This window comes from Zingiber officinale, chromosome 6A, assembly GCF_018446385.1.
Source record: "Zingiber officinale cultivar Zhangliang chromosome 6A, Zo_v1.1, whole genome shotgun sequence".
Lineage (NCBI taxonomy): Eukaryota > Viridiplantae > Streptophyta > Magnoliopsida > Zingiberales > Zingiberaceae > Zingiber > Zingiber officinale.
The window spans coordinates 129,064,717-129,090,450 of NC_055997.1; the positions used below are offsets into that span (position 1 = coordinate 129,064,717).

The 25,734-nt window shown below is 38.9% G+C and overlaps 1 protein-coding gene across 3 annotated transcripts; it reads right to left on the bottom strand.

The window, feature by feature from the left end:
• Positions 1–4,092: 4,092 nt before the first annotated feature.
• LOC121998056 (nucleobase-ascorbate transporter 11-like) lies at positions 4,093–16,209 on the bottom strand. Of its 3 annotated transcripts, none has more exons than XM_042552790.1 (10): positions 15,423–16,205; positions 13,933–14,030; positions 13,679–13,849; positions 12,086–12,186; positions 6,827–6,962; positions 6,633–6,683; positions 6,257–6,544; positions 5,819–6,053; positions 5,261–5,541; positions 4,093–4,578 (listed from the first exon to the last, which is right to left on the bottom strand). In XM_042552790.1, exons 1-10 carry the CDS (start codon positions 16,081–16,083, stop codon positions 4,360–4,362), a joined length of 2,241 nt encoding a protein of 746 aa, XP_042408724.1. In that variant the 5' UTR covers positions 16,084–16,205; the 3' UTR covers positions 4,093–4,359. The 3 variants fall into 3 exon arrangements, with proteins under 3 accessions (XP_042408724.1, XP_042408726.1, XP_042408725.1); XM_042552791.1 differs by having other exon boundaries at positions 4,556–4,767; positions 15,423–16,209; XM_042552792.1 differs by lacking the exons at positions 6,633–6,683; positions 6,827–6,962; positions 12,086–12,186 and having other exon boundaries at positions 15,423–16,203.
• Positions 16,210–25,734: the final 9,525 nt, after the last annotated feature.

Genomic DNA, 25,734 nt, shown 5'->3' on the forward strand with positions numbered 1-25,734 from the left:
TTCCATAATACCTCTCTTCTATTTTAGTTTATTTTATTTTATTAAAAAAAACTTAATCTCTCACTACTTCTCTTTGATATTTATTTCCTCTATTGTCAAATCATTGATGGCTGACCATCATCATCTCTTCACCTTTATCCAACTGTACAAAGATACACGATAAGTTGACGATAATTTTAAATCAAGGTTGAACTTTAGACCGATTCATAGTGATCAACTCCGTCAATTTTAAAACGAACATTGGAGGTTATATATATATTATTTTTCAACATTTAATCTCTTTTTTTTAATTTTTTTGTTATTGTCAGAGGTCAAACCCAACAAGTCAGAAAAGTCGATCATGCGAGGAGGAAAATGAGCACTTCTAGAGGATGAGATTAACTTCATCGATTTTTCACCAAAGTGTGACTCTGGTCATAGGAGTATCGGAGCATCCTTAGTGGCAAAGTAAATTTTTGATTTCGGATTAAAAATTAAAATTTTATGTGTTTTAGGATGATTCTATTTTTCTAACGAGTAGCTATTTGATAAAATATCAAGACACCATGGAGGAAATTCACCGAGATAGAGATGAAGGAGAATGAATGTGAGATTATATTTTTTTTTAAGAAAAAAAATAAAACTATGTATACATTTTATCAATCTTACTCAATAGTATGCCTATTAAATTTACACTATAAGTCTATATCATTAGTTATTTATAAGTAATGAATATCAATCATTTAACATGTAAAGTGATAAATTCTACTTGTCTTACTTATAATTTATAAAAATTTTAAAAAATTTATCTATTATGATATTCAACGAAAATAATTAATTTTCTATATGCAAATTAACATTCTATTTTCCATTTGAGTTTTCCTTATATTGACTCTAAATTTTTCTAGTATGCTATTTCTAAATTCCTTAGGGTGAGTTTGATTTATACATTTTCTATTTTTATTTTTTGGAAAATGTGCATTTCTGAAAAATGATATTTGATTTATATTTGCCATGTCTATTTTCTAAAAAATAGATAAAATTTTATGAAAAAATAGAGAATGTCTAAAAGTCATTTTCTTTTTTCTAGAAAATGCGCATTTTCAAAAAATGAAAATGGAAAATGCACAAAACAAATACACCCTTATACTTTCATTGTCTTTTTATATTTCTAAGTCTAATCTTTGGCTACTGAATCTACAAAGACATACCAAGGAGAATCACTTAAAATATCTTATAATATCATCTAGAATATTTGAAAAAAAATTAGAGAACTTAATTTTTCATTGGATGATACGGAGAACTTTATTCTTCCTAACCAGTATAATTGCAAGCATGTTGATTTACTATGAATTTTTAAAAAGAGGAATATTCATAATATTTTATTGTTGTTGTCTACATAATTATTATTGATGTATATTATTAATTGTTGTTTTATATAAATTATTGTGTTCTTTTTGTGTGTTGTTATAATGTGTGTTGTTGTTATAAAACTTAATAGAACTGTTGTTATTATTATTGTTGTAATGTTATTATATGACAATTGTAAATTGATGTTTTTTTATAGTAATACAATTATTTTTTATTGAGTTTATTTTGAGTCATTTAGACATCTATAGGTCAATCTCTATTTTTGTCCAAAAAGTGACTAATGAACTTAAGACATTCTAAAAAATAATAATAATTTTGTCTTACATAGGGGAATCATATTTATTTATGATGTCAGATAGTGAGTATCATCATTGTACCATTTATAGTGAGCTTCCAACTTCATTTCTATACAGCAATAATGTGTTGTTGACTTAAATTTTGAAAAATCATAACTTTTAGCTTAGATTGAACTATGGAATACACAATATATGAAATCAAAGATATCTAAATAAGTTTTGATTTAATATATTATGTATCCTGTGATTCAATCTCAGTTAAAAGTTATAATCTCTCAAATTTAAGTCAACAACAACATTATTGTTGGTCTTCATGTTGCTAATATTAAGAAACCAAAACAACATATTGTTGATTATAAGAAACTAGCAATAACGTATTACTGATTTAAACTTTGAGAGATCATAACTTTTGACTTGAATTGAATCAGAAGACACATGATATATCAAATCGAAAATCTCTGGACAAGCTTTGATTTGATATATTTTACATCTCGTAATTCAATCTCAGTCAAAAATTATGATTTTTCAAAATTTAAGTGTCGATATTCAGAAGACTAATAACTCTTTATGTTGCTGCAATAATCTATTGCTGATATTAAGAAATCAGTAACAACGTGTTGAACTTGGGGCAAAGCTAATTTACACCCAGTGCGAGTAGCTGCCCATACTGGGATTCAGATAAAAATATATATATATATATATATTAACTAGTTTGTAAGTAACTCTTTACCCACATGATCAGGTGGGCCCATATTAAAAAAATTAATTTTGTATTCAAAAGTTAGGGGTGGTCGTGAAATAGTACGGAAAGATCTCATACATATATTTCATCCTAATTATCAGCTCAAAAGACCAATTCTATATATTCTTATTCCTACTATTATTTTGAAGCTCTTGGTTTTGATTGTACTATTCTTGGTAGGGATCAACGATGCTGTAATCTTCTACATGCAATGCAAGGACAAACAAATGACACAAGCTCCAAACATGCTTCACAAATGATATTCATAGTTCTCTTGATTAAAAACTGAAATATTTAATTTATTAGAGTCAATATTTTTATTTAATTTTATATTTAATCTACACTTGATGTAACATATCTTGAGGATTTCAAATGAATTGACATTAGAAAAGAAAGATCAGGATATTGTGAATACAATAGATTGGTATAAATATGCAAATACCAACTCCAAAGTATGAGAGTTAATGGTTGGGATTCATTTGTTCTCAAAATGGATGATATCTTCACACGTTGAGTACTAAGATGAATTATAATTTTTTGTATATAAAAAGAAAAATATATTTATATCCGTTAATAATGAAGTTATCATACAAAAGTTTCAAAATATTAATATTCAAAAAGAAATTGTAAGATAATTATTTTATGGTATTTTATAATTATAATATTTTATTTTTTATTATATTAATTATATTATATTGTTATCTACACTGAATCAATATTCTAGCTCCGCTCCTATTGCTAACTTAAAGAGGCCAAATGTTGAAAAATAAATAAATAAATAAATAAATGCAACACAACACAACGCAACAACATGGGATCATGAAAAGAGAGTGAATGGAGTTGATATGAAATGGTGAGGAAAGATCACGCCGGTGCCCCTTTTAAAATCAACGGAGTTGGTCACCATGAATCGGTTCAAAGCTCGATCTTAATCTCAAACCGTCGCAAATTTACGGTGTCTTTTTGTGTTGTTGGGTGAGGTGAAGGAACGATGACGAAGAACCATAGATGGTGCTCTGACAAGGGAGGAAGTAGAGATGAAAGAGAAGAGCTAGGAGATTAAGTTTTAAAAAAGAAGATGGATAGTATGAGAAAAAAAAAATGAGAAAGGATGTGTGACTTGATCCATTCTAAAATGGATACAGTTTTTTTGAGTAATATGTAAAATCAGGTATGTGGTTCGGTAACTCGTCGATTTTTTTTTTTATCATTAAAAAACGTCTTAGATGTCTCGTGCTTATTTTGGAGGAAGGAGATCCAGTTTTACATTCCTTCCGTAAAAATGTTCAAGTCCATCCATAGAGGAACAAGAGAGTGTAGTGCTTACTTGCCTACAGTTTGTACCGTAGATTTTGATTTAAATTGGGAGGAGTTGATTTATAATTGGGAGAGTGTATTCCTGAGTTGTTTAATATCGCCTAAATAATAAAGATCATTATGCATAACAAACATCATTATCCACTCCATCTATTACTCCAATAGATTTGAGGATCCATTTTCAACGGATATAACATATTTAGTTAGATGTCTAATTTTTTTTATGTGAAGGACCGCTGTGTTAGAATAAAATACCTTTATAATTTATCTGTCTATATCTTGTTATAGGATCAATGATACTAAACAGCTTGGGATGAACGATATCATTTATTACTCTAATTATCCACTCTATTACAACATTACTATCAAAGACCGATTAATAATTTCTTTGAACAAAAAGAAAATTTGAAAAATAAACCATAGATAAAAATCAATACAATCGTGCTTTCAATCTCTCTTTTGTCTTAACCTTTTTCATTTACAACTGTCATGTGAAACTTGTTGTTCAAACAGCTAGTCTTGTATTAGGAAACAAGAATCCATATCCATTCCCAGCTTGTCTGGAAGAACGGCATAAATATGCTCATGTTGTAAGAATCTGGAGTAATGAGATACCCGGAGAAAGGCTGATAAAACTTCTCAGATATCAAGTCATTAACCAACCCATTTAGCCCATCTGAACAAGGGTCTAACATTTGCTGGCAAAGCATATGGTTCAAGAGAAGCCGAATCGAAGTCTAGTGTACCTCTGTCTGACCATATGTATACCCCTCTTTCCTGCTTGCTACCAGGAACTGTGTTGTCGAGTATGAATGCCACGATGAGTGCGACCACCATGTTAAGAGATAAAAGAGCATTCAGAGCAAAATTGAACTGCAAAAATTATGAACCAAGTTAGAGATGAAACTGAAGCATAAAATGGAATTTCCCATGCTCCAATTTTATCTAATTGCCACTTGGAAAACTCCCACTCAAGCAGTTTAAGAAAATGACGATCCCATGCCAACCAATCTACTTGAATACAAGTAAATGGATGAACTGGAAGCTTGTTTGATACCAACTCTGAAAAGAAAATAATGGCAACTATAAGGTAATTAGAAAGATATTGAAGAATTAGATACCCAAGTTTTGTGCTTGAAGGAAGAGGAAATATACTTACATTTCTACGTAGAATGTTATCAAATGCCATACATTTTAGTCAATTAAATATAGGTACACAGGTATGTAGCAAAGGAAATGGGTAGGATTTAAAAATCCAATCACTTCTGATAGAATTTGGGAAAAAAAATGGCGTCTTTTGGAAAAAAGCAACATAGTTATTAAGATTGATATGATTCAAAACAAAAAATTGGTTAAGACCATTGAATCCTTATCCAAATTCAATAACTTTTCTGTATTTTAAACTAACTGTTGTCACTAAAATTTCTCCGTTCAGATCAAGTAATCTAACAAATTGAAACAACTTGTATCACAATGAGGTGTGAAATGGTGCTCAGAACCACTAGTTCAATAATAGTGCTCTGTGTATAGACAATCAAAGGGATTGCAAACTTACCCCCTCGCTGCTTGTATGGACTGGTCCACTTGATGCTGCTCCGTAAGGCAAAAGATAGCTTGGCAAAATGAGAATTGAATTTGGTTCATAGTGTTGAAAATATGCAGGGACTGATAGAGAGATAAATAAGGTGAATCCAACAATGATTATATTCCTTGAACTTCTTGTTTGAGTATATTGCAAAGTAGAAAGGCCAAGTGCAACTATTAAAGCCCATGTAAAGCATAGAACAGAAGCAACCAAAGCAAGCGGAATAGAAGCTAGGAGAGCACCAACTTTTCCTGTCAAAGAGAGGGAGAAATAAAATCAGAATATTGGCAAGAAATACAAGCATGATTCTAGTCCGCTTGTCCATTTAATGTCAATGTCCAGGAATAATTATCAGTGATATAGCCTTACATAGAGTTTATTGAAGGGACAAGAATCATATAGCCACAACAAATGATTAGGACAAATACACTTATTAAACTTTTAGTTATTAGCATGGAACGGAAACTAAAATACTTGCATTTGACCATCGTTTGATTTATTTTTTTTTTCAACAGAAAGCTTCCTTACCTACAAATGAGAACAGAATTAATGGTACTGCTCCAAGTTCCAGTGCCTTTTGGGAAGCCATTTTAGTTGCATCAAGAGTGTGTATATTCTCAGTCAGTGTCACTGATCCAGTTCCAGTTCCCCATAGTCCGGCTAGTATACTTGCCAACCCTTCCATGCCTATTCCCCTGCTGACAATTCCAGGAGTTGGAGGCTTTAAGTTCACTAATAATGATGTGGCATGGTATGAGCCAATCTGGATGAAATATAGAATAATCAAAAATTTAAGTAGCACATTGGTTATAGGAATCTGTCAGAAAGCAACAGGAAATCTTTGCAGCTTCAGTCTCTCTTGCATACACCCTTTTGTAAAGAACAAATTGTTCATGTTTGGATAGTCAACAAATTTGAACCTTCTAGACAAGTTTTTCTAACGTAATTAATAGGAAAACCACTTACCGAGTCAACTGATGCAACAAGTGATATAATGACCATGATAAATGATGTCTTGAAATGAAAGGTGGGAGAGCCCCACTGGAATGGATAAGGAACCCTGACCCAAGCAGCTGTTTTCCAGGCATTAGAAACATCAGTTCGACAATGCTTCATTATAGTCACATGTTTTCTACATCCATCTGTTAAAATGTTAGAACTTGGCACATTTGAATTGCAACCCTTGTAGTTGTAAACTCCTCCTGCTGTCAGAAAGAATGCATATGCCCATACAATGGCAACACAAAATGGAACCTAGACAAAGAATCCAAGCTTTTGTATCAGGTGGTGTCAAGGCGTATTCAAGGAAATGAAAATAAAAGAGTAGCAAAAAAGGTGATACCGCATAAATTAAGAATAAATGGTTCCCAAATAAAGATAATCGTCTGAGGTACTGCATACATGAGGAAGACAACAATTCATGATCGTTCTACATAAATATCTATTAGAATCATAAAAGAATGTCAAAAGGATGCTTAATCCTTACAAGGGGCAAGCTAATGATCCAATTACCAAAAAGTGCTTCATAATTCTTACCAGTGTAAAAATAAGAATCAATAAAATCAAAGGAATGCTAATCTCCACACAATTTCCAGCTTGAGGAAATGCATAGCTGAAATATGCCAATCCTACTGCAGCCACTGTTGGAGCAACTACTACTGGATTTATTAACCTGCAGAATGATAGGGAAACAGCAGCTCAGATAAGTCAAGCAGGAGAGGATGCTTGACAAGGAATTATACAAGACATTGTCAATATTCACTAAGGAGAAGAGCAGAATATGTCTCAGTCTCTCAGTGTGAAAGAAATTGGAGGACATTTGATCGCATTCATACAAGAAACAAATTGACATTTGAAAAATTAGAGAAGTTGGTATTCCAGTATTACAACAAGGCTAAGAGGGAGGCATGCTAAAAGAAGAGAGATATACTAGAAGAAAAGGAGCCAAAGAAGATCAACTAATTGATTAAGATGCAATTTTCATCATAAAGATCCTCAAGTGCCTTGGATTAGAGAAATAAAAGATGGACTATTAGATAATCAAGACAATCCTTGGCTAGATAAAATATTAGAAGAAAGTGGAGAAGGTGAAGTTGGTAAATGTGGAGGAAGAACTAATTCTGATTCTAGAGAAAACTCATGATATTGATAAACCCAATCAGTCTCATTGACCATCTCTGGGTGATTGGTTCGGCCCCACGGAAATTTTTCACCAGCCACAGGGTAAATCAGGAAGCGCGTGCGATGGCCAACCTAGAAGCCGAGCATCTTTTGGTTGCGTGTCTCATTTGGAGAAAAATAATCATGTATTTATTTATTTAGTAGTTAATTAGATTCATGAAAGTAATATATAATTAACCAATGATTAATTTACTAAAGGGCAACCTAGTATGAAGTCCCCGCCAATACAGGGTGTCGAGGAAAGGTCTATTGTACACAACCTTACTTTACTTTGCAAGAGGTTGTTTCTGAGACTCAAACTCATGACCTCTAGACAGTGTTTTAAATCGTGTAGCGTTGATTCATAACGTTTTTGTCTTGTCATCGTGTAGTGTAAATAGCGAAGCGCATAGCACAAGCTTTTCGTGCACGTCAATGTTTAAATTTAAAAAAAATATATACTTATATAAGTAAAATAAAAATAACATAACCTAAAATTAATCATAATAATTCATTATATGTCAAAATATCACATAACAACAATTTAAAAAGTCTTATAATTAAAATGAACATAACCTAAAAATAATCAGTATCATCCAACTCGATATCACTATCATCATCAGTAGTGTATATTGTTGGAAAATTTCCACTATCAAAAGTTGTTGGAATTACTCCACCATAATTTTCAGCATCAAGATGATTATCTTCCACATCAACAAGACTCAACCTTGCTTGTTTGTCTTTGCTTCCACCTATTATATAAGAGATACGACATTTAAAAATCAATCATAGGTGAAGTAGATATAAGTAAATAATTTGCATATGCTTAGTGCTTACTTGAATTTTCAACAACTCTTTTTTTTGAATTCATAGGAGGAACTTCAACTATATCCTCAACATCTTCGACTCGCTTATCTGAGTCGAAAAGACTTTCAAAGGTAGTCGACGACACACTCACAATAGGATCACTTTCAAATAATTCATCATCTTCAAACTATTTAGTAGTTACGAGGAGGACTGGACCTTCTTTCTCAATTATCTATTCATCATCCGAATTAATTTCATCAACTACAATGGGATCAATCTTGTCTCTCCTCCTAATGCTTCTCTCCCTAAGCTTAAAGTTATATTTCACAAACACCAACGTATTCAACTTTGCATGTTCAAGCCTATTTCTCTTATTTGTATGAATCTAATATTACAAAGAAGAAAACATATATAAAAAATTAAACAATGACATGAAAATTATAAAACAATTAAAATTTAAGTAGAGTTAGAAACTTAGAATACTCACCGATTCAAAAGTGCTCCAATTTCTTTCACATCCCGAAGCACTACAAGTGAGACCAAGCACTCGAATTGCAAATGTAGTAAGCTCAGGTGTCTTACTTCCAAAACGTTTCCACCACGAGACTAATAAGTAATAACATAAAAAAGATTACAAGAATGTATATAATTTTAAAATACGAATGCTAGTATAATTTTACAAGAACAGTTACAAGAAGAAAATTTTACCTGAAGTTCGCAACATTCTTGTTCGTTTTGCTATTGGAGTTTCAAATTCTCCTTCAGCTTTGTTATACAAGTCCAATTGGATGTCCGCTTTAAGACGATCATCAGAAGACAACATCCTATCCATGTAAGTATACAATCCATCTCTAACTTCATCGCAATCAGAAAATCTTTCTTTATAACGCAATTGCGGGTTCAAATAATACCCGGTCGCGTGTAGAGGATGATGAAGTTGTGGAGTCCATCGTGAATCAATTTTTTTCCAAATGGACCTGTATTTTCTGTTAACTCCCCCACAATTAAATTTTATTGTCTCTTTTGCCTTATCCATAAGTTCATAAATATAGCCGATCTCTCCTTCGAATCAACTTCCCTTAACACACTTACAAGAGGAACAACACTCTTAACACAAAATGCAACATGTGGCCAAAAGTTGGGATCATTAACAACAATTCTCTTCACGACCTTCCCCTGAGTTATTTGAGATAGTGGTGAACTAACCCAATCTTCGGAAGCAAACATTTGTTCAAGTGACCTTTTAACCTTATACATACTCTGAAGAGTGAGAAATGAAGTAGCAAAACGAGTAACAGCGGGACGGAGAATTTCTTTACTGTTTGTATACTTTCTCATCAAAGAAAGTATAGTCCCATGACCATAAAGGAACTTCACAACCATTTTAGCATGCTCAATTGTGTCAGAAAAAATCTTCAACTTTATAATATCCTCCAACATTAGATCAATGCAATGTGCCGCACAAGGTGTCCACCAAATTTTGTGTCTAGTCTCAATTTTTTCCCCCGCCTTAATGCAATTCGAAGCATTATCCGTGACAATTTGAATCACATTTTCCTCTCCCACCTCATAAACAACATCATCAAGATATTTAAAGATCAATTCCCCATTTTTAATAGAAGTTGATGTATCAATAGATTTCAAAAAGAAAGTGTCGGCGAGACTGTTTACCAAAAAATTGATCAAACTTCTATTCTTTCCATCCGTCCAACCATCGGATATAATAATGCAACCATATTTTTTCCATGCCTTTTTATGCTCCTCATATATTAGGTTGATGCCATCAACCTCATCTTTAAGTATCCAAGTTCTTAACTCATGCATTAAAGGAGGCTTGAACCCTCTTCCATATTCCGCAATACCCTCAACCATAGGCAACCAATAAGGATCATTCACAACATTAAACGGAAGTGCAACAGAGTAAATAAAAAGACCAACTCTAGCTTCATATCAACAAGCAAATCTTTTTTGTATGCCGAATTTAGGATTGTTTGTCTAGGTTCGGAACTAACAAACCCATGAAGAGTACCTTTACCTTTTGATTCACCACTACCAGAACATCCGATTGAATTTCTCCCTACACTTCCAACTTTTGATGATTGCATACTCATACTCTAGGGACCCTCACCAATCTCTCGTAACAATTCGGTTTGTTTGCTTTTAGATGCTCTAATTTTGTCAAGTGATTCTCTAATTTCTTTCTTAATATCATCCGGAACACTAACATAAGGTGAAACCCCTTTAAGAGTTTGAGCTAAATGTTCCTTCAAGTGAGTAATCCCTCCATTCGATATATGATGACAAAATTTGCACCGAATAGATTTTTCCCCCTCATCTTGATAACAATACTTCTAATCAATATCTTTTTTATCTTTTTTTGACAAATTTATAGACATTGCAAATTCTAACTAGATAATCAAAATCCTAAAAAAACAAAAGAAAAAAAATCAGAACAAATAATTAATTAATTAGAAACAAATCAGCAAAAAAATGAGAATCAATCCAGGGCATCTGGATTGATCATTGGATCGATCTAAGGAATCTTGATTGATCCTGTGATCAATCGAGATCCTTTCTGTTCGAACAGAAAGGATCTAGAACGATCTAGTGATCGATCCAGGGTCTGAATCGATCCAGTGATCGATCCAAATCCTTTTTGTTCGAACAGAAAGGATCTGGATCGATCGATTCGATCCAGTGATCGATCCAAGATCTGGATCGATCCAGTGATCGATCCAGATGCCCTGGATCGATCGAATGATCGATCTAGATCCTTTTTGTTCGAACAGGAAGAATCTCAATCGATCACTCGATCGATCCAGATGCTCGACTTCTGGAAATCGCGAAATCGCTTTTGCTACTTCGAGAAATAAAAAACGAAAAGAAAAAACTAAACAAAGAAAACGAAAGGAAGGAGAAAGTTGACCTCCAAATCTCCAATCGCTGTCCCTCGCTGCCGCTCACAGTTTACCGCTCGCCACTCGCCGCTCGCCAATCGCCCGTCGTTAGTCACCTATCGCCTCTGCCCTATCTTCTCGACGGTCACGATTCCACTCGTCTTTGCCTCCTCGCCTTTGCCCTAGCTATTTTGTAAGCAATTATAGCATCCGCTATGGGTCACTAAGTCACGATAGCGCACGCTATGTGTGCTATCGACGCTTTTGTCCCGAATAGCGTCGGTTATTCGGGGCAATCGCTAATCAGTGAACGCTCTGCAGCGTTCGCTGATCATAGCGCACGATAGCGCACTATTCGTCGCTATTGAAAACCCTGCATCTAGATCACACGACAACAACATTACACATTAATAATGGGGCAGCTGTACCATTGCACCAATGATTAATTTAATACATAAATTTAATTATTACTAATGATTCAAAGATTTAAATTTGATTATTAATACTTGATTATTAATTAATTAATACTTAAAATAATATTAAATTTAAATAATTAACATTAATTAATTAATTTGAATAACTAAAGCTAGTTTAAATTTAACTAATGTAGTTAAACTAAATTAAATAATTTTATTAATTTTTTAAATTGATTTTAATTAATTTTACTAAAATTAAATTGATTTTAATTAATTATACTAAAATTAAATTAAAATGTAGATTTATAGTTAATAAATTGAAATTAAGAATTTGATTTAATTGGTTAACTCCTTCTATTAATTAATAAAATTAAATTTAGATTTTAAATTAATAAATTAAATGTAATTCTGATTTAAAAGTATTTACCAGATCAACCAGTAATGGGCGACACAACCCTAATACTAAAAGAAACACACGAAATAGAAATTTAGCAGTGGAGCAGTCTTTAAAATACCTTAGAAGAAGTGACATGAGGCCACTATATCCCAAAACAGCTTGGAAAACTGAACCAACAACTACAGCCCCTTGCAATTCTCTCATTATATGCTTAAACTTCTGCATTTAATCAAAGAGATTTCAATGATAATCAAACGATAGAACAGAGAAAATGCAATATTAGACATGTAAACTAACTTCCAGCATTCAGCCAAAAATTTGACATACTTTTTCTTATTGAGGGCAACATTTAACTTCTGCATTGATTGAACCAAGTAATCAGCCAAATACCAAATTAAACAACGTGATTTGAATCAGATTAAATGAAAACCAATTAAATCAAGACCACAATCTATTTGTTGTTGGGTTCGGAGCGCAGCGGAAGACATATATTGAACATGGATCTTTCGTGGTACATATAGTTTTACACAAAAATAATATAAAGCATACCTCGAGTCCTCGATAAGTGTGAATGATATCACAGACAGATAGACAAATAAGAGCCCCACGTGTGACTCCTCTAGCGGTATCCACGCGCACTAGATCACGAACTTGATACGATCCGTTAGGTGCTAGCCACTTGGATCGACAAAGTCTTGGAAGCACTACCGATCTCTTCCGGTGGAAGACGAAGTTGACGAAGGAGAAATGTTGAATCTTTCCGCTATTTATAGCTTCCAAGGAATACGAAGAGTTAAGCCTTCAATTAATTCATCATTTATGATCTTCATTAATAAGGAAGATGAAGAGTTATAGGCTCTATAAATTCTTCATTTATGACCTTCATTATGATAACTCTTCAAATTCTTCATTAATTATCATTATGATGACTCTTCGAATTCTCCATTAATCATCATGATTATAGCTATTCGAATTCTCTCTTCTTTACTATGAACCGATTATTGTGTAATTCAATCTCTTCATCTAAGCTTACATCCCAATTAATTCGATACATTATGCATCATTACCAAATTAATTGTTTTACTTGATTTCCAAGATATAATAGACTCCTCTTGAATGATAAATCATTCCTCCCATGACCATGGATTTTGAGTCACTAATATCTCTATCCAGATGTTAACTCCTAAAGCGATGAATCCTCTATTGACTCAACACTATTTGTCATACACCCAACTACCGTATTAATCACAATTCGATTAAACATAACTCCACGCATAGAATAAATGAAGGTCTCAAGTCAAAAGATTAGTTACACTCGCTCATAAGAGGAATAACCAATGATGCTTAATATGTGATCTCCTCTTGAGCGGTCAAGGCACCCCAAGTACAACTTGGATATCTATCCTTCGATCTATATTAGTCATACTCCGTTGATCTAGATATCCATGTCCCTCTAGATATCTATCCGATCAAGGATTGTTTTCAGATTAATCTGTGGGACTTTATCATTAATCATATACGTACAGAAAAATAAATAATTAATGATAAATTCTTACCTTTATTAAATAATTATCCACAAAATACATAAGGAGTGTCTTGGCACATAAGTGCACACACTAACATTTGTATGATAAAATTCAGGATTCATAGTGCTAATCTAGATAGGAAATCTAACTAGAACAGTGGAAGATGTAAGGAAGCAGGAACTCACATTTTCATTAAGATTTCTGTACTCCTCTGAATTAATGATTACTAAAGCAGGAGCCAGATACACAAAGGAGCTGCCCTGGACAAGTGGAAGCCTACTACCAAAATAAGAATGCATTATTGTTGTAACGCCAGAAACTAATAGCATTGTAGAAATGACAGCAGCTGTCTCCTCCTGCCAGTGTAAATTATCAATTCTAACATTACATCTGTTAGGTTTGTTGTAAAATGTGGAAAACACTGAAAAAATTGTCTTACATCAGTACCGCCCATGGCTGGTACCATGATCAAAGGGGTGAATACAAGAGAACCAGCCAAGGATAAGTAATGTTGTATTCCATAAAGCATCAGGAGCGCTGTAAACAGATCCATATAATGGTTAGTTGTGCGCAAGCTGAAATATGTATATTACAACAGAGGATCCAGTCACATGCCCAATAAATGTTACCAAGAAAATGACAAACAAGATAATAAGTCATTCTTGACTAACCCAGACAATCAGCAATCAAATGGTAAGTTCAACAGCTTGTAAATTTTAAGAAGAGTTTGTGCATTCCATCTATTCTTTACAAAACAAAACATAGAAACTAAAGATATAGGATCTTCATCACTAGTAAATGAGAAATGTTCACGAGAAAAACATCTGGTTAGCTAAGTAGAAACAGGTTTCTTTGCTCTAGCAATCATCTTTATACATGTGATTCAAGCAAATTCTAAAAAAACAATTTATTCATTCCTCATATATGAATGCAATTATTTCATGTTTGACATGTCAAAAACTCAAATGCTATGCATCTAGATTTCTTTACAGTAGCTGCTGAGATATTGATAACCATCTGAAGTTCCATGAAGAGGTCAAGAAAAGCAACTTCTTTGGTGGAGTTCTCATTTACAAGAATTAGGTGGAAGTAACAAGGGGCTTCCACTGGGGAATATAATCATGCCGTTCAAGAGGCAAACCCAGAATCTAATGAATATAAGTTTTTGAAGGGATTTCATTTTGGACTATGATAGGCCTCATATTGGGAGGGGGGGTTTGGCTGAGGTTTTTTCAGCAAAAAAGGTGAAGTGTTCTGTCGACTTTTGAGTTCCCAATAACCCAAGTTCTTTTCTAAGCATCGAGAGCAACAAATTACCGGAAAATTTATACGCATCCATTATTTTTTATGCAGTTAATCATATTAAGACTAATACGACCCGAAGATCTACCCTGTCTTTTGATTGCACATCATTTTCTTTTGTTTTTTTTTTTGCATTACCAAGTGGGTTTCCAATGTAAATCATCTCGTCAGTTTTAGTAACTCAATTTCCCCTTGTAAACATACACACAGAAACTGACAATGTGGGACTAAGTAATCTCAACATCCACCACTCTTCCAATCATAGCAATCTTATAAAGGCGAAGACAACCACACACACTGTTAACACTCAGGGCAGTCAAATGTGCCTGGATACCATGTTAGCACTAACTTAAATAGGCACAATGCACGAAGTCAAATTCAGGATTATTAATTCTTGATATGGTAATTAGATCAACATGACGATCTTGTAGACCATTGGTGTGTAATTCTTTGATTTTGCATATGGCACCTATGTAATTGAGATCATCCAGGCAGGTAACTAAATTATGATTGTTTTCCCTAGTTGCAATATGGAAAATAGGAAGTTCCCAGTTCTGTATCTTCAGATTTCTGGGAATTCAACTAAGACTAGAGCTATTGTAGTGTCAGTTGAGAAAATTGACTTACTAATGCCAGGGTTGTCGGTAACAGTAGATCGAAAATCTGACGGCTGCTTGTATCCTGATGGATCCTCAGGCTCCTGATCGTCCGAAGAAAAGTCGATCTCTACTCCCCTTTCATCTTTTCGTGCTTCCGCCTTTGGATCTTCGTCGGCTTTTACAGAAAACACTGGCGCAGCGCCGTTATCGTGTCCATTACGCACCGGCTCATCACTCTTAACTCTCAAAAGAAGCTCATTCCCAACCTCCCTTCTCTCATTCTTAATCCCGACTCCCAACGGCTCGACCGTAACTTTCCTCTTTTCCTTCTCAACCTTCGCCGGCGCGGGGCCGATCTCGACCCCCCTGTCCTCCGCTCCGATCCTCCCCCGGCCCATCGCTGGTTCGATCTCGGCCTTTCTGGGAAACGCATCCCCGCGTCGTCGAATGCCATTCTCCAAATCCAACCTCGCGGGAACCTGCGGCTCGTCGGCGGTGTCCCGGTCGCTGATGACGCTGGAGGTCTCCCCAGAAAGATTTGGATCGAAGCCGGTGCGCCTGGCCCAGGACTTGAGCTCCCGGGGGTTGTGGTCCGTCCTGGGGACGAAAGGCTCGATCCTGTGCGGCCAAGGGCCGGGCTTCTGCAGCCTCCCCAGAGGAGCTTCCGAGCTCGATCCAGACGCGTCCATGGCTCCCGACTGCAACCGGAGAAGGAAGCTAAGGGAATGAGATCGGGGAATGGATGCGAAGCGAGAAGTAGAAGGTAAGCAATAACAGATGAGAGGTCGCTTTCGATGAGTGGGGAGAGCAGTGAGGAGAGAGGTCAATTCATGGGGTTCTTTTTTCGACGTGCAGTTGGTGGTGAAGTAACCGAAAGCAAAGCCGGTGGATAGGAAGCTTGTGATGGGCTGTTTTGGCCAAGTAACGGATAAGTCTACTGAGCATCCATCCATATCCACCCAACAAAGTAAAAAGTATAACCTGGTCGACCATGTCCACTAGTGCATCATGGAAATCCTGAACCGTGGCTTGAAGGAGACGCATAAGGTGAAGATTCTGGATTCATTGATCGCGTCGTGCCTTTTTAATTCGTTTACTGCTGTGGTCCTTGTGGATATTTGGAGGCTGTTATCGGAAAGTTAGAAGAGAGATGTGTCGATATTTAGGGGCTGTGATCGGAAAGTTAGAAGAGAGATGTGTCTAAGTTATAGAGTATTCGCGTATAAGTTTGATGTTTAACATGCTCAAAATTTGTTTATATTTATTTAATATATATATATATATAATTAATTAAATAAATAAATTTTAAAAATTTGTTAAATTTGAATATATATATATATATATATATATAAAATTTGTTAACGTTTATAAATAATATTTATGAATAATATTCAATTATTTAGGAATAATATTCATAAATAATATTTATGAATAATATTTATAAATTATATTTATTAATTAAAAAATACTGATCAATATGTTAAATAAATAATAAAAATAAAATAATAAATAAGTTTGAGTTATCAAGTTTAATAACTAATCAAATAATCTTAAATTTAGAGTTTGATAACATCTAAACGAATCAAGCTCGGATCAATCTTAAGATAAGCTTAAATTAAGAACTCGATAATATCTAAATAAACTAAGCTCAATCTCATTAAAAAATAAATCAAGTCAAGTTTTAACAATCATTTCAAAAGCTTAGTTCATTTTAAGATCGACTTGGCTTGACTCAGTTACCTTATCAAACAAGTTTAAACACCCTATAACTCAACTCGACTCAGCTCGACTCACCTTATTTATCTCCCTAGATGTGTCATGACAATTTTATAAATGAGCACAACAAACTTTCCTATTTTATTAGAAAATAAACTCCTAAGTTGAAATTTACTAAATGGCATACTCCATTTTCAAAATAATTTCCTATCTTATTAAAGAGTACTAGAATTTTCAAAAGCTTTTTTTTATAAATGTTTTTCTTTGCCTAGATTAGTATTCTTCAATCTAGTTGTTTGAACTCATTAATCCTAAGTAACCGCCACTCTATGGATGTTTTACCCCTTGTTTCATTTTCCTTTAAATGGGGTATGCAATTAACAGATGCTAGACGCTGAATCATTCTAACATGAGTACTGATTTATCCCGATGATCTGGAAAATTTCCGTGGATCTAACCAATCATCCCAAACTCGACATTACCCAACCCGATTAATCATTTTGTTTTAATTTCTAAGATATTCAGAAGTACTGTATGATTATCGGACAACCGATAGTTAATCTTCATAGGTCATGCCTTGTTGATAAGAGTCATACTTTACTTTAGGAGTGCGTTTAGTTAGGAGTTATCCTGATAATTTTAGTTATCCATCCAAGATTATCAACGAAAATCTTCTTTATTCAAAATATTTTCGAATAAGAGAAAAATGTGATAAAAAAGAAAAATGTAAAGAAAAAATGAATGAAAAAAATAAAAAAAATAATTTAAAATGTAAAAAATAAAAAAACGTAAAAAAATAAAAAAATTATTTTAAATGTAAAAATAAAAATAGAAAAAATGTAAAAAAAATTAAGAACATAAAAAATAATTTTAAAACCTAAATAAATTAAAAAAACATAAAAATAGAAAAAATTTTAAAAAATTTAAAAAAAACAAAAAAAACTTTAAAAATAAAAAAATGTAAAAATTAAAAAAAATTAAAAAAATAAAAATAAAGAAAAATAAGGAAAAACATGAAAAAGAAAAGTAAAAAACATAGATTTTAAATAATAATAATAATATTATTATTATTATTATTATTATTATTATTATTACTAATGATTAGTTTTGTAACTGAGGGTAATACAGTAAAATATTAAACTAGATTATTTATTAAAACCTTTATACAAATAAGCTTTTGTTGCATTACCTAGGTTGAACCAAACAAAATTTAGTTATATTTTATTCCTATTATTATTATTATTGATCCGGCGGTAAAAAGCCGGAACCCCACAAGGAGTCAACGCTGAGGGGAGGTCAAAGGGTCCAGTGGCTCACCCGAAAGGGGCGAGCCGACCGGACTCGGAAAAAAGGGAAATCTGATAGTAAAAAGACACCCTGGTAGAGACCAGGGTTCCGACGCTCAAATGAAGCAGTGCACAATGACCGAGCGGAAGGAAGCACCCCCCGGACGGCGCAAAGAATCAGGGCCGTCCGGACGACTTTCACCGCGTCCGGACTTTCACCGCCCGCCCGGTGGGCCGGGCTCCCCAGACAGGTGGTGGGTAAAAGATGGGAACATTTTCTGACAGCCGTCAAGTCATATGGCTATGCCATACGACTAGCCTGACAACGGGGGTCCTGCCGTCCCATCAAAGAACATTCTCTCACTGTAGCAGTATGGGATCAGGTAAGCTCTCTGACAAGTGCATACCGTGGTATGGGTTGCTGACACGTACGCATCTCGATGGGCGTGCATCAATTCTTTCTCCGTCCTATATAAAGAGGCTATTACTTCGCCAAAGGTACGCATGATACATAGCCTACCTGACTTGAAGGTCGGAGGACCGTCGCCGGAACCCTCCCGGCCCGGTTTGTTGCAGGTTCACCGGAGCACTCAAGATCGCAGAGAGCGCCACGTGCCCGGCGACTCTTGGTTGCGACAGATCAATTGGCGCCGTCGTGGGAACGCTCCCGCATCCGGCAGAGACAATGGACGAGGCGGACGGCCTGCGTGACGCTTTCAAGGAGGAACTCGGCTCGGTCGAGATAAGGGCCAAACTCGTGGAGCAAAACAAAAGCATCCGTCGGCGGAGCGAAGCAACATCGGCGTGTGGCGGCGGAAGCACCTCCGACCGTCGCATTCCATCGGCCTTATTTCGCACCCACGGAGCCACGCCGAAGAGATATAGGATCTTCCTCGGATGAAATGCCAAGGCGGGATGAGAAGGGAAAGCTCCCGAGTCCTCCCCCGAGCGCATCAATCGCCAATTCTCTGAGGCTATACTACGACCCTCTGCCCAAGCACTACGTGCCCTCGGCAATCAGCGAGTACAATGGAACAACGGACCGGATGATCATCCGGATAAGTTTGATAACACACCACGCTCCATCAATACACCGATGGAGTGAAGTGCCGAGTCTTTCTTACCACTCTCTCGGGATCCGCTCAACGGTGGTTCGGAGGTTGCGACGGATCCATCACGAGCTTCAAGGAATTCCGGCCTTCCTCCACCCGCCGCGGATGGTCGGCGTTATCAAAGACAAGTGTCGCATTGTTCGCCATCAAGCAAGAGCCGAGAGAATCGCTTGAGCTTACATTCGGGTTCAACCAAGTGGCGATGGACATCCCAACGGCCACCTCGGAGACGATGATGAACGCCTTCACGCAAGGCCTAGCGGATGGAGACTTCTTCCGTCGCCATCCGAAAGCCGCCCGAGATTATGATCACATGCTACATCGATCCCAGCGGAGCAACACAGCCGCACCAGGATCCCCGAGCCCATGCAGTGCAGCATGTGGAGGCAAAATGGCTGAAGGCTGCGAAAGGCAGACTGTGGACACCATTGTTCTACTCCTACCAGCACTCGACGACGCACAATACCCTGGACTGCTACGACTTAAGGCCCGTGTTAAGTCGACCGGTCCCTCCAGGATTTCGCAGCCATTCACACTCAACCGATAAGCATCATCGATGCCAATCCGCTGGGCGAAGGGAAGAAGAGAGACTGGCGACCGAGCCACGTCAACCCTCCTAAAGAGGAAATGCAAGTCTCGTCCGAGCTTCGGCTGAGCGAGCTCAACCTTCGGCTCGGGAGGAGGAAATCAACCTTCGGCTCGGGAGGAGGAAAACTGAAGTAATGCAGCTCAGGACAAAATCGGAATGACCGCCAGAGGGTCGACCGATGGTTATTCCAATAGAGCTAGGAAGTAGCACGCTCGGCGGCTGAAGATGCATGTTGTGGGATGCAGCAAGGAGAAGGCCGAGGGACCGGAGATCAGCTTTCTCGTGACCTGGAGGGAGTGAAGATCCCTTACGATGATGCCTTGATCATCCGAGTGGTAATAGCTTATTACACTATTTATCAAACTTTTATGGATACAGGCAACTCAGTAAATATCAACTTCAAGAAGGCGTTCGACCGGCTGTAAATCGATTGGAGCAAATTGGAGTCCATGACAACTCTGCTGTATAGATTCACAGGCAAGGAAGTATTACCGATCGGCCAGAATTGCCTGACAAAAAGCGCTGGGAGAGGACCCGACAATCAACCGTGGTGGTCGACTCTCCATCATCCTACAACGTCATTTTGGGACGGCGCTCGGCGAATTCCGGCGGTTGTCTCAACCTTCCACCAAAAGATAAAGTTCGGTGGAAGACAAAGTAGGAGAAGTGCGGGAGATCAGCTAGCGACTCGACTGCTATATAGAGATGATCGGCGGGGCTGTTCGCCGGAAGGCACCGAATCGGTACGCCATAGCAGAAACCTCTGCTTTAATTTATGATGAAAGGAGGAAGTCCAGATCCATCCAACCCGATCGGAGGCCACGACTTTTATCGCCTCGATGCGGGAAGAAGGAGAAGGCGATCCGGTGCCTCCAGCGAAATTATGATGTCTTCGTGCAGTCGACACATGAGTTACAGGAATTTCGCCTGGCGTGACATGGTGCATGTCCGGCCGGACCTCGGTAGGTGAAGCGGAGAAAAAGGTTTGTTGTACGGCGAATACTATTATCAAGGTGATGAAAAACTTGAAGGCCGCACATCTGTGAGTCTGTTCCCAAGTGGTGGCCAGCGTAGTCTTGGTCTCAAGGGGCGGCAAGTGGAGGTCTGCATCGACTTTGAGACTTAAACAAAGCATGCCCCAAGGATTTTTACTCTGCCCCGGATAGATCAGTGGTGGACTCTACGGCCGGGATTAATTGCATGCTTGACGCCTACCAAGGATATCATCAAGTCCCGCTCACGGGAAGATCAAGAAAAAGTAAGCCGTAACGGCCGACGGCACATATTGCTATATTGGATTGAAGAATGCCGGGGCCACCTATCAACGCTTGATGAACAAAGTGTTCAAGGAGCAGATCGGGCGGAATCTGGAAGTTTATGTGGACGACATTCTTATCAAATCCATCCGAGCGGCCGATCTTTTCAAGGATATGGAAGAGACCTTCCGCACACTACGCAAATATGGAGTCAAGCTAAATCCCCAGAAGTGCTTGTTCGGAGCTAAAGGAGGGCGTTTCTTGGGGTACATAGTGACCGAGCGGGGAATCGAAGCAAATCCCAGCAAGGTAAAAGCACTGCAAGACATGCCGCCCCCAAGAAATACAAGAGAAGTGCAAAGGTTGACCGGTCGGATAATTGCTTTATCCAGATTCATCTCCAGAACCGCCGATCGGAGCCTGCCATTCTTCAAAATCCTGCGCAAGGCTACTAAGTTCCAGTGGGATGAAGAGTGTGACCGAGCATTTGAAGAATTGAAGACATATCTAAATTCTCTGCCTGTGCTGGCCAAGCCGATCGGGGGTGAGTCACTGTATATGTATCTGTCGTCAACTGAGCATGCTGTAGGCTCAGCACTTGTGAGGGCGAGCGGCGAAGAGCAGCCGGTGTATTTTCTAAGCCACATTTTAAAAGATGCTGAATTTCGTTACACTGGGCTCGAGAAGTTGGCTTTAGCTTTGGTTTTAGCCGCTCGGCGCCTTCGACCGTATTTCTTGGCTCACACCATCATTGTCCGGACGAACAGTCCACTCGGAAGAGTGCTGTTGAATCCAGAAGCGTCCGGACGGCTTATCAAGTGGACGACAGAATTAAGTGAATTTGACATCCAATATCAGCCCGCTCGCGATTAAAGCCCAATCTTTGGCTGATTTTGTGACGAAGTGCAAAGAGCCGGAAGCTATGTGGAGAATATGTGGATGGATCCTCCACTCGGCTCGGAAGTGGGATCGGAATATTACTACTCTCACCTCGGGAAGAAAAGATGCACCTATCAGTCCGGCTAGACTACAAAGCTACTAATAATGAAGCGGTATGAGGCCCTCATGGCCGGATTGCAGGCGGCACGGCATGTGGGAGCCGGTCGGGTGGCACTCTGTTCGATTCACGGTTGGCAGCTCGGACTTTAAGCACCTTTGAAATCAAGGTGTTGGCTCAAACTCTGTCGAGGCTTTTGAAAAGCTCAAAGCTGCTTTCCGAGAGGTGCTTATTAAGATTCCCGAACGGAGAACCAGGAGGCCGATGAGTTAGCCAAACTCGCAAGCTCAATAACGCCGGTCGCCGTTCAGCAACCAATTGAAAAAGCTGCTGGTGGCGCATGTCGACCGGATGCAAGGCCTCGCGTTTCAAATGACGGAGGACACCTATTATAGAATTTCTCCGTTCGCACCACACCATCGGATGAATATGCAGCCCGGCTCCTCGGAAGAAGAGTCGGTCGGTTTACACTAATCGGAGATCAACTTTACAAGAAAGCTTTCTCCCTTTTGAAATGTGTAAGCTCGGAGGACTCATCTTACATCCTCAGGAAGTACATCAAGGATCATGCGGAGGTCATCCGGGCGCTTGTTGGCCAAGAAGATTCTCTTGGCGGATACTTTTGGCCAACTTTACAAACAGATGCTCTCGGACGGTATCTACATGCCTTTCGTGCCAGAATAACTTCTCCCACCGACCCGCGGAGGAGATGAAGGCATCAACCATCTCATGTCCGTTCGATCAATGGGGAATGGATATTGTGGGTCCATTTCCGATGGCGAACGCAGAAGAAAGTTTTACTAGTGGCGATGAACTATTTCTCCAAGTGGGTGGAGGCGAGCCGTTGGCAAACATGAACAAATGGTTAAAAATTCATCGGCAACACATCATTTGTCGGTTCGGCATCCCTCGCCGACTAGTGTCCAACAACGGACGGCAGTTCATAGGGAAGATGTTAGAGGATTGGTGCAAAGCTACGGCATTGAGCAACATTTCACGTCCGTGACCTATCCTCGAGCAATGGTCAGTCGCCAACCGGGAAATTCTTCGTATTTTCGGGCTGGCTCGACCATATGGGAGGAAGTTGGTCGGATGAAGTGTTGTGGGCCATCCGAACGACGCCAAAAGAAGGGATAGGAGTCACACCGTTCCATTTGGTATATGGCGGTGAAGTCATTCCGGTCGAAGTCGGCATTGAGTCAGCCAATCCGAGCTATGGTGATGGCAATGCCGAACGAAGAAACATGGAGCTGGACTTGGTAGAAGAGGAGAGGCAAAGGCGTCCGTTCGGCTGATGGCATACCGTCAGTGGATGAGGCAAAACTACAACCGGTGCGTCATTCCCGGATCGTTCCGGCGATCTTGTCTGGAAGAAAGTGAGCCGGTCGGCGATGTCGGCAAGCTTGAAGCTCCATGGGCGGGTCCTTCAAAGTCATCGAAAGCTCGCTCGGGCGTATTATTTGGAAGGCGAGGACGGTGGCGGCTAGATAGACCGTGGGCCGAACCACCTCCAACCTTATCGGTCGGGGTGAAAGGTGTATCACTGTAAATCACCCTGTGTACTTCATTTTCGACTAAATACTTGAAATGCGAGATGAAAAGTCAAAGAGCGAATATAAGGCATTATCATCGTCACGAAGGCCCGAGCCGATCGGTAGGAGGTTTATGTCGAACAGGAGCTCGAATCAAGACCCGAGTGTTCGGTAGGTGCATACTAGTGTGGCGGAAGGCAAAACCTACTGATCGGGATGATAGAGGAGATTATTGCACGAGCGAAGGCGAGGCGTTCGGCTAGGTACATTTGAGACTACCTCGGATGATTATATACAAAAGCGCTCGACGAAGGCCGCGGTTCGGTGTGCGATCTCACTTGGGCCAGCGAGCTCCGTCGTTAAAATCAAGAGCCGCGCCGACCGACTATAAAAACGCCGTCGAGCTCGGCGATAAAGATCGAGAGGCAAGGCGTCGTTAAATAATCCGGCGGCCGGCGAACTCCGTCGTTAAAATCGAAGCCGCGCCGCCGGCTATAAAAACAGCGCCGTCGAGCTCCGGCGATAAATATCGAGGCAATGGCGTCTTTAAATAATCCGGCGGGGCCGGCGAGCTCGTCGTTAAAAATCAAGAGCCGCGCCGACCTCCGTGCCGTCGAGCTCGACGATAAATATCGAGGCGGCGTCTTTAAATAATCGGCGGGCCGGCGAGCTCGTCGTTAAAAATCAAAACGCCGGCTATAAAACCGTCGAGCTCGACGATAAATATCGAGGCAAGGCGTCTTTAAATAATCCGGCGGACAGCGAACTCGTCGTTAAAATCAAAACGCGGCCGGCTATAAAAACCGCGCCGTCGAGCTCGCGATAAAGATCGAGAGGAGGCGTCTTTAAATAATCCGGCGGGCCGGCGAAACTCCGTCGTTAAAAATCGGCGGACGCGCCGAACTCCGTCGTTAAAAATCAAAGCGCGCCGGCTATAAAAACGCGCGTCGAGCTCCGGCGATAAATATCGAGAGGCGAGCCGTCTTTAAATAATCCGGAAGACCGACGAACTCCGTCGTTAAAAATCGAGAGCCGCGCCGACCGGCTATAAAAACCGCCGTCGAGCTCCGCGTCTATAAACGCCTGAGCTGGAGGTCTTGCGAAAATCCAGCGAAAACCCCTTTGGAGACGAGGATTTCTAGCTAAAATAGAAGCTAAAATAGAGAGGAACAGAAGATTATCTAATATGCAAGTCAAAAAAGTCATTACATAAGCCGGGCCGAACGGCGGGAATTCAAAAAAGCTTACAAAAACGCTCTTCACACATCAAAATCAAAAAGAGCGTCGGGGATGGCATCCATCACGCTCGCTAAGTCCTCGGGGGGGATGGTCAGCTCGGCAGACAGGTGACCTTTGGTCTTCAAGTAGCCCACCGCCGCCTTGATTGCCTCCTCGAACGTGAGGGATATCTTGTCGGTAAACTTCTCTCCGAAGCCTTCCGAGCGGAGGAACGCCTTCCTCACTTCCTCCGAGCGGGCCGACTCTCCCTCTTGATATTCCTTGAGCGCGGCATGGGCGTCGCTAGCGGCTTGAGATCCTTCAAGTCTCCATGAATCTTTGGAGATCGGTAGGCGGCTCTCTTTTTGGTGGCAGTGAGCATCCGGGTCATGTCGTTGCTCCGGCCCGGATCTCCACCTTCATGGTCCATATCATTGATGGCTGTTGCTTCCGAGTGGTCGTCGTCTGGATCTCCTTGTCTCGTTGTTTAATCATTGTTTCAAGCGAACGACCTTGCTCGCGGATCGTGACTCGTTTCGCTCGACTTCTAGTGATTTTTGGCCTTCTCGAGGCGGTCGTACTGGCGTCCCAATTTTTTGTTTCTTGTTCCTCCTCGGCTCGCAATCGATCGCTA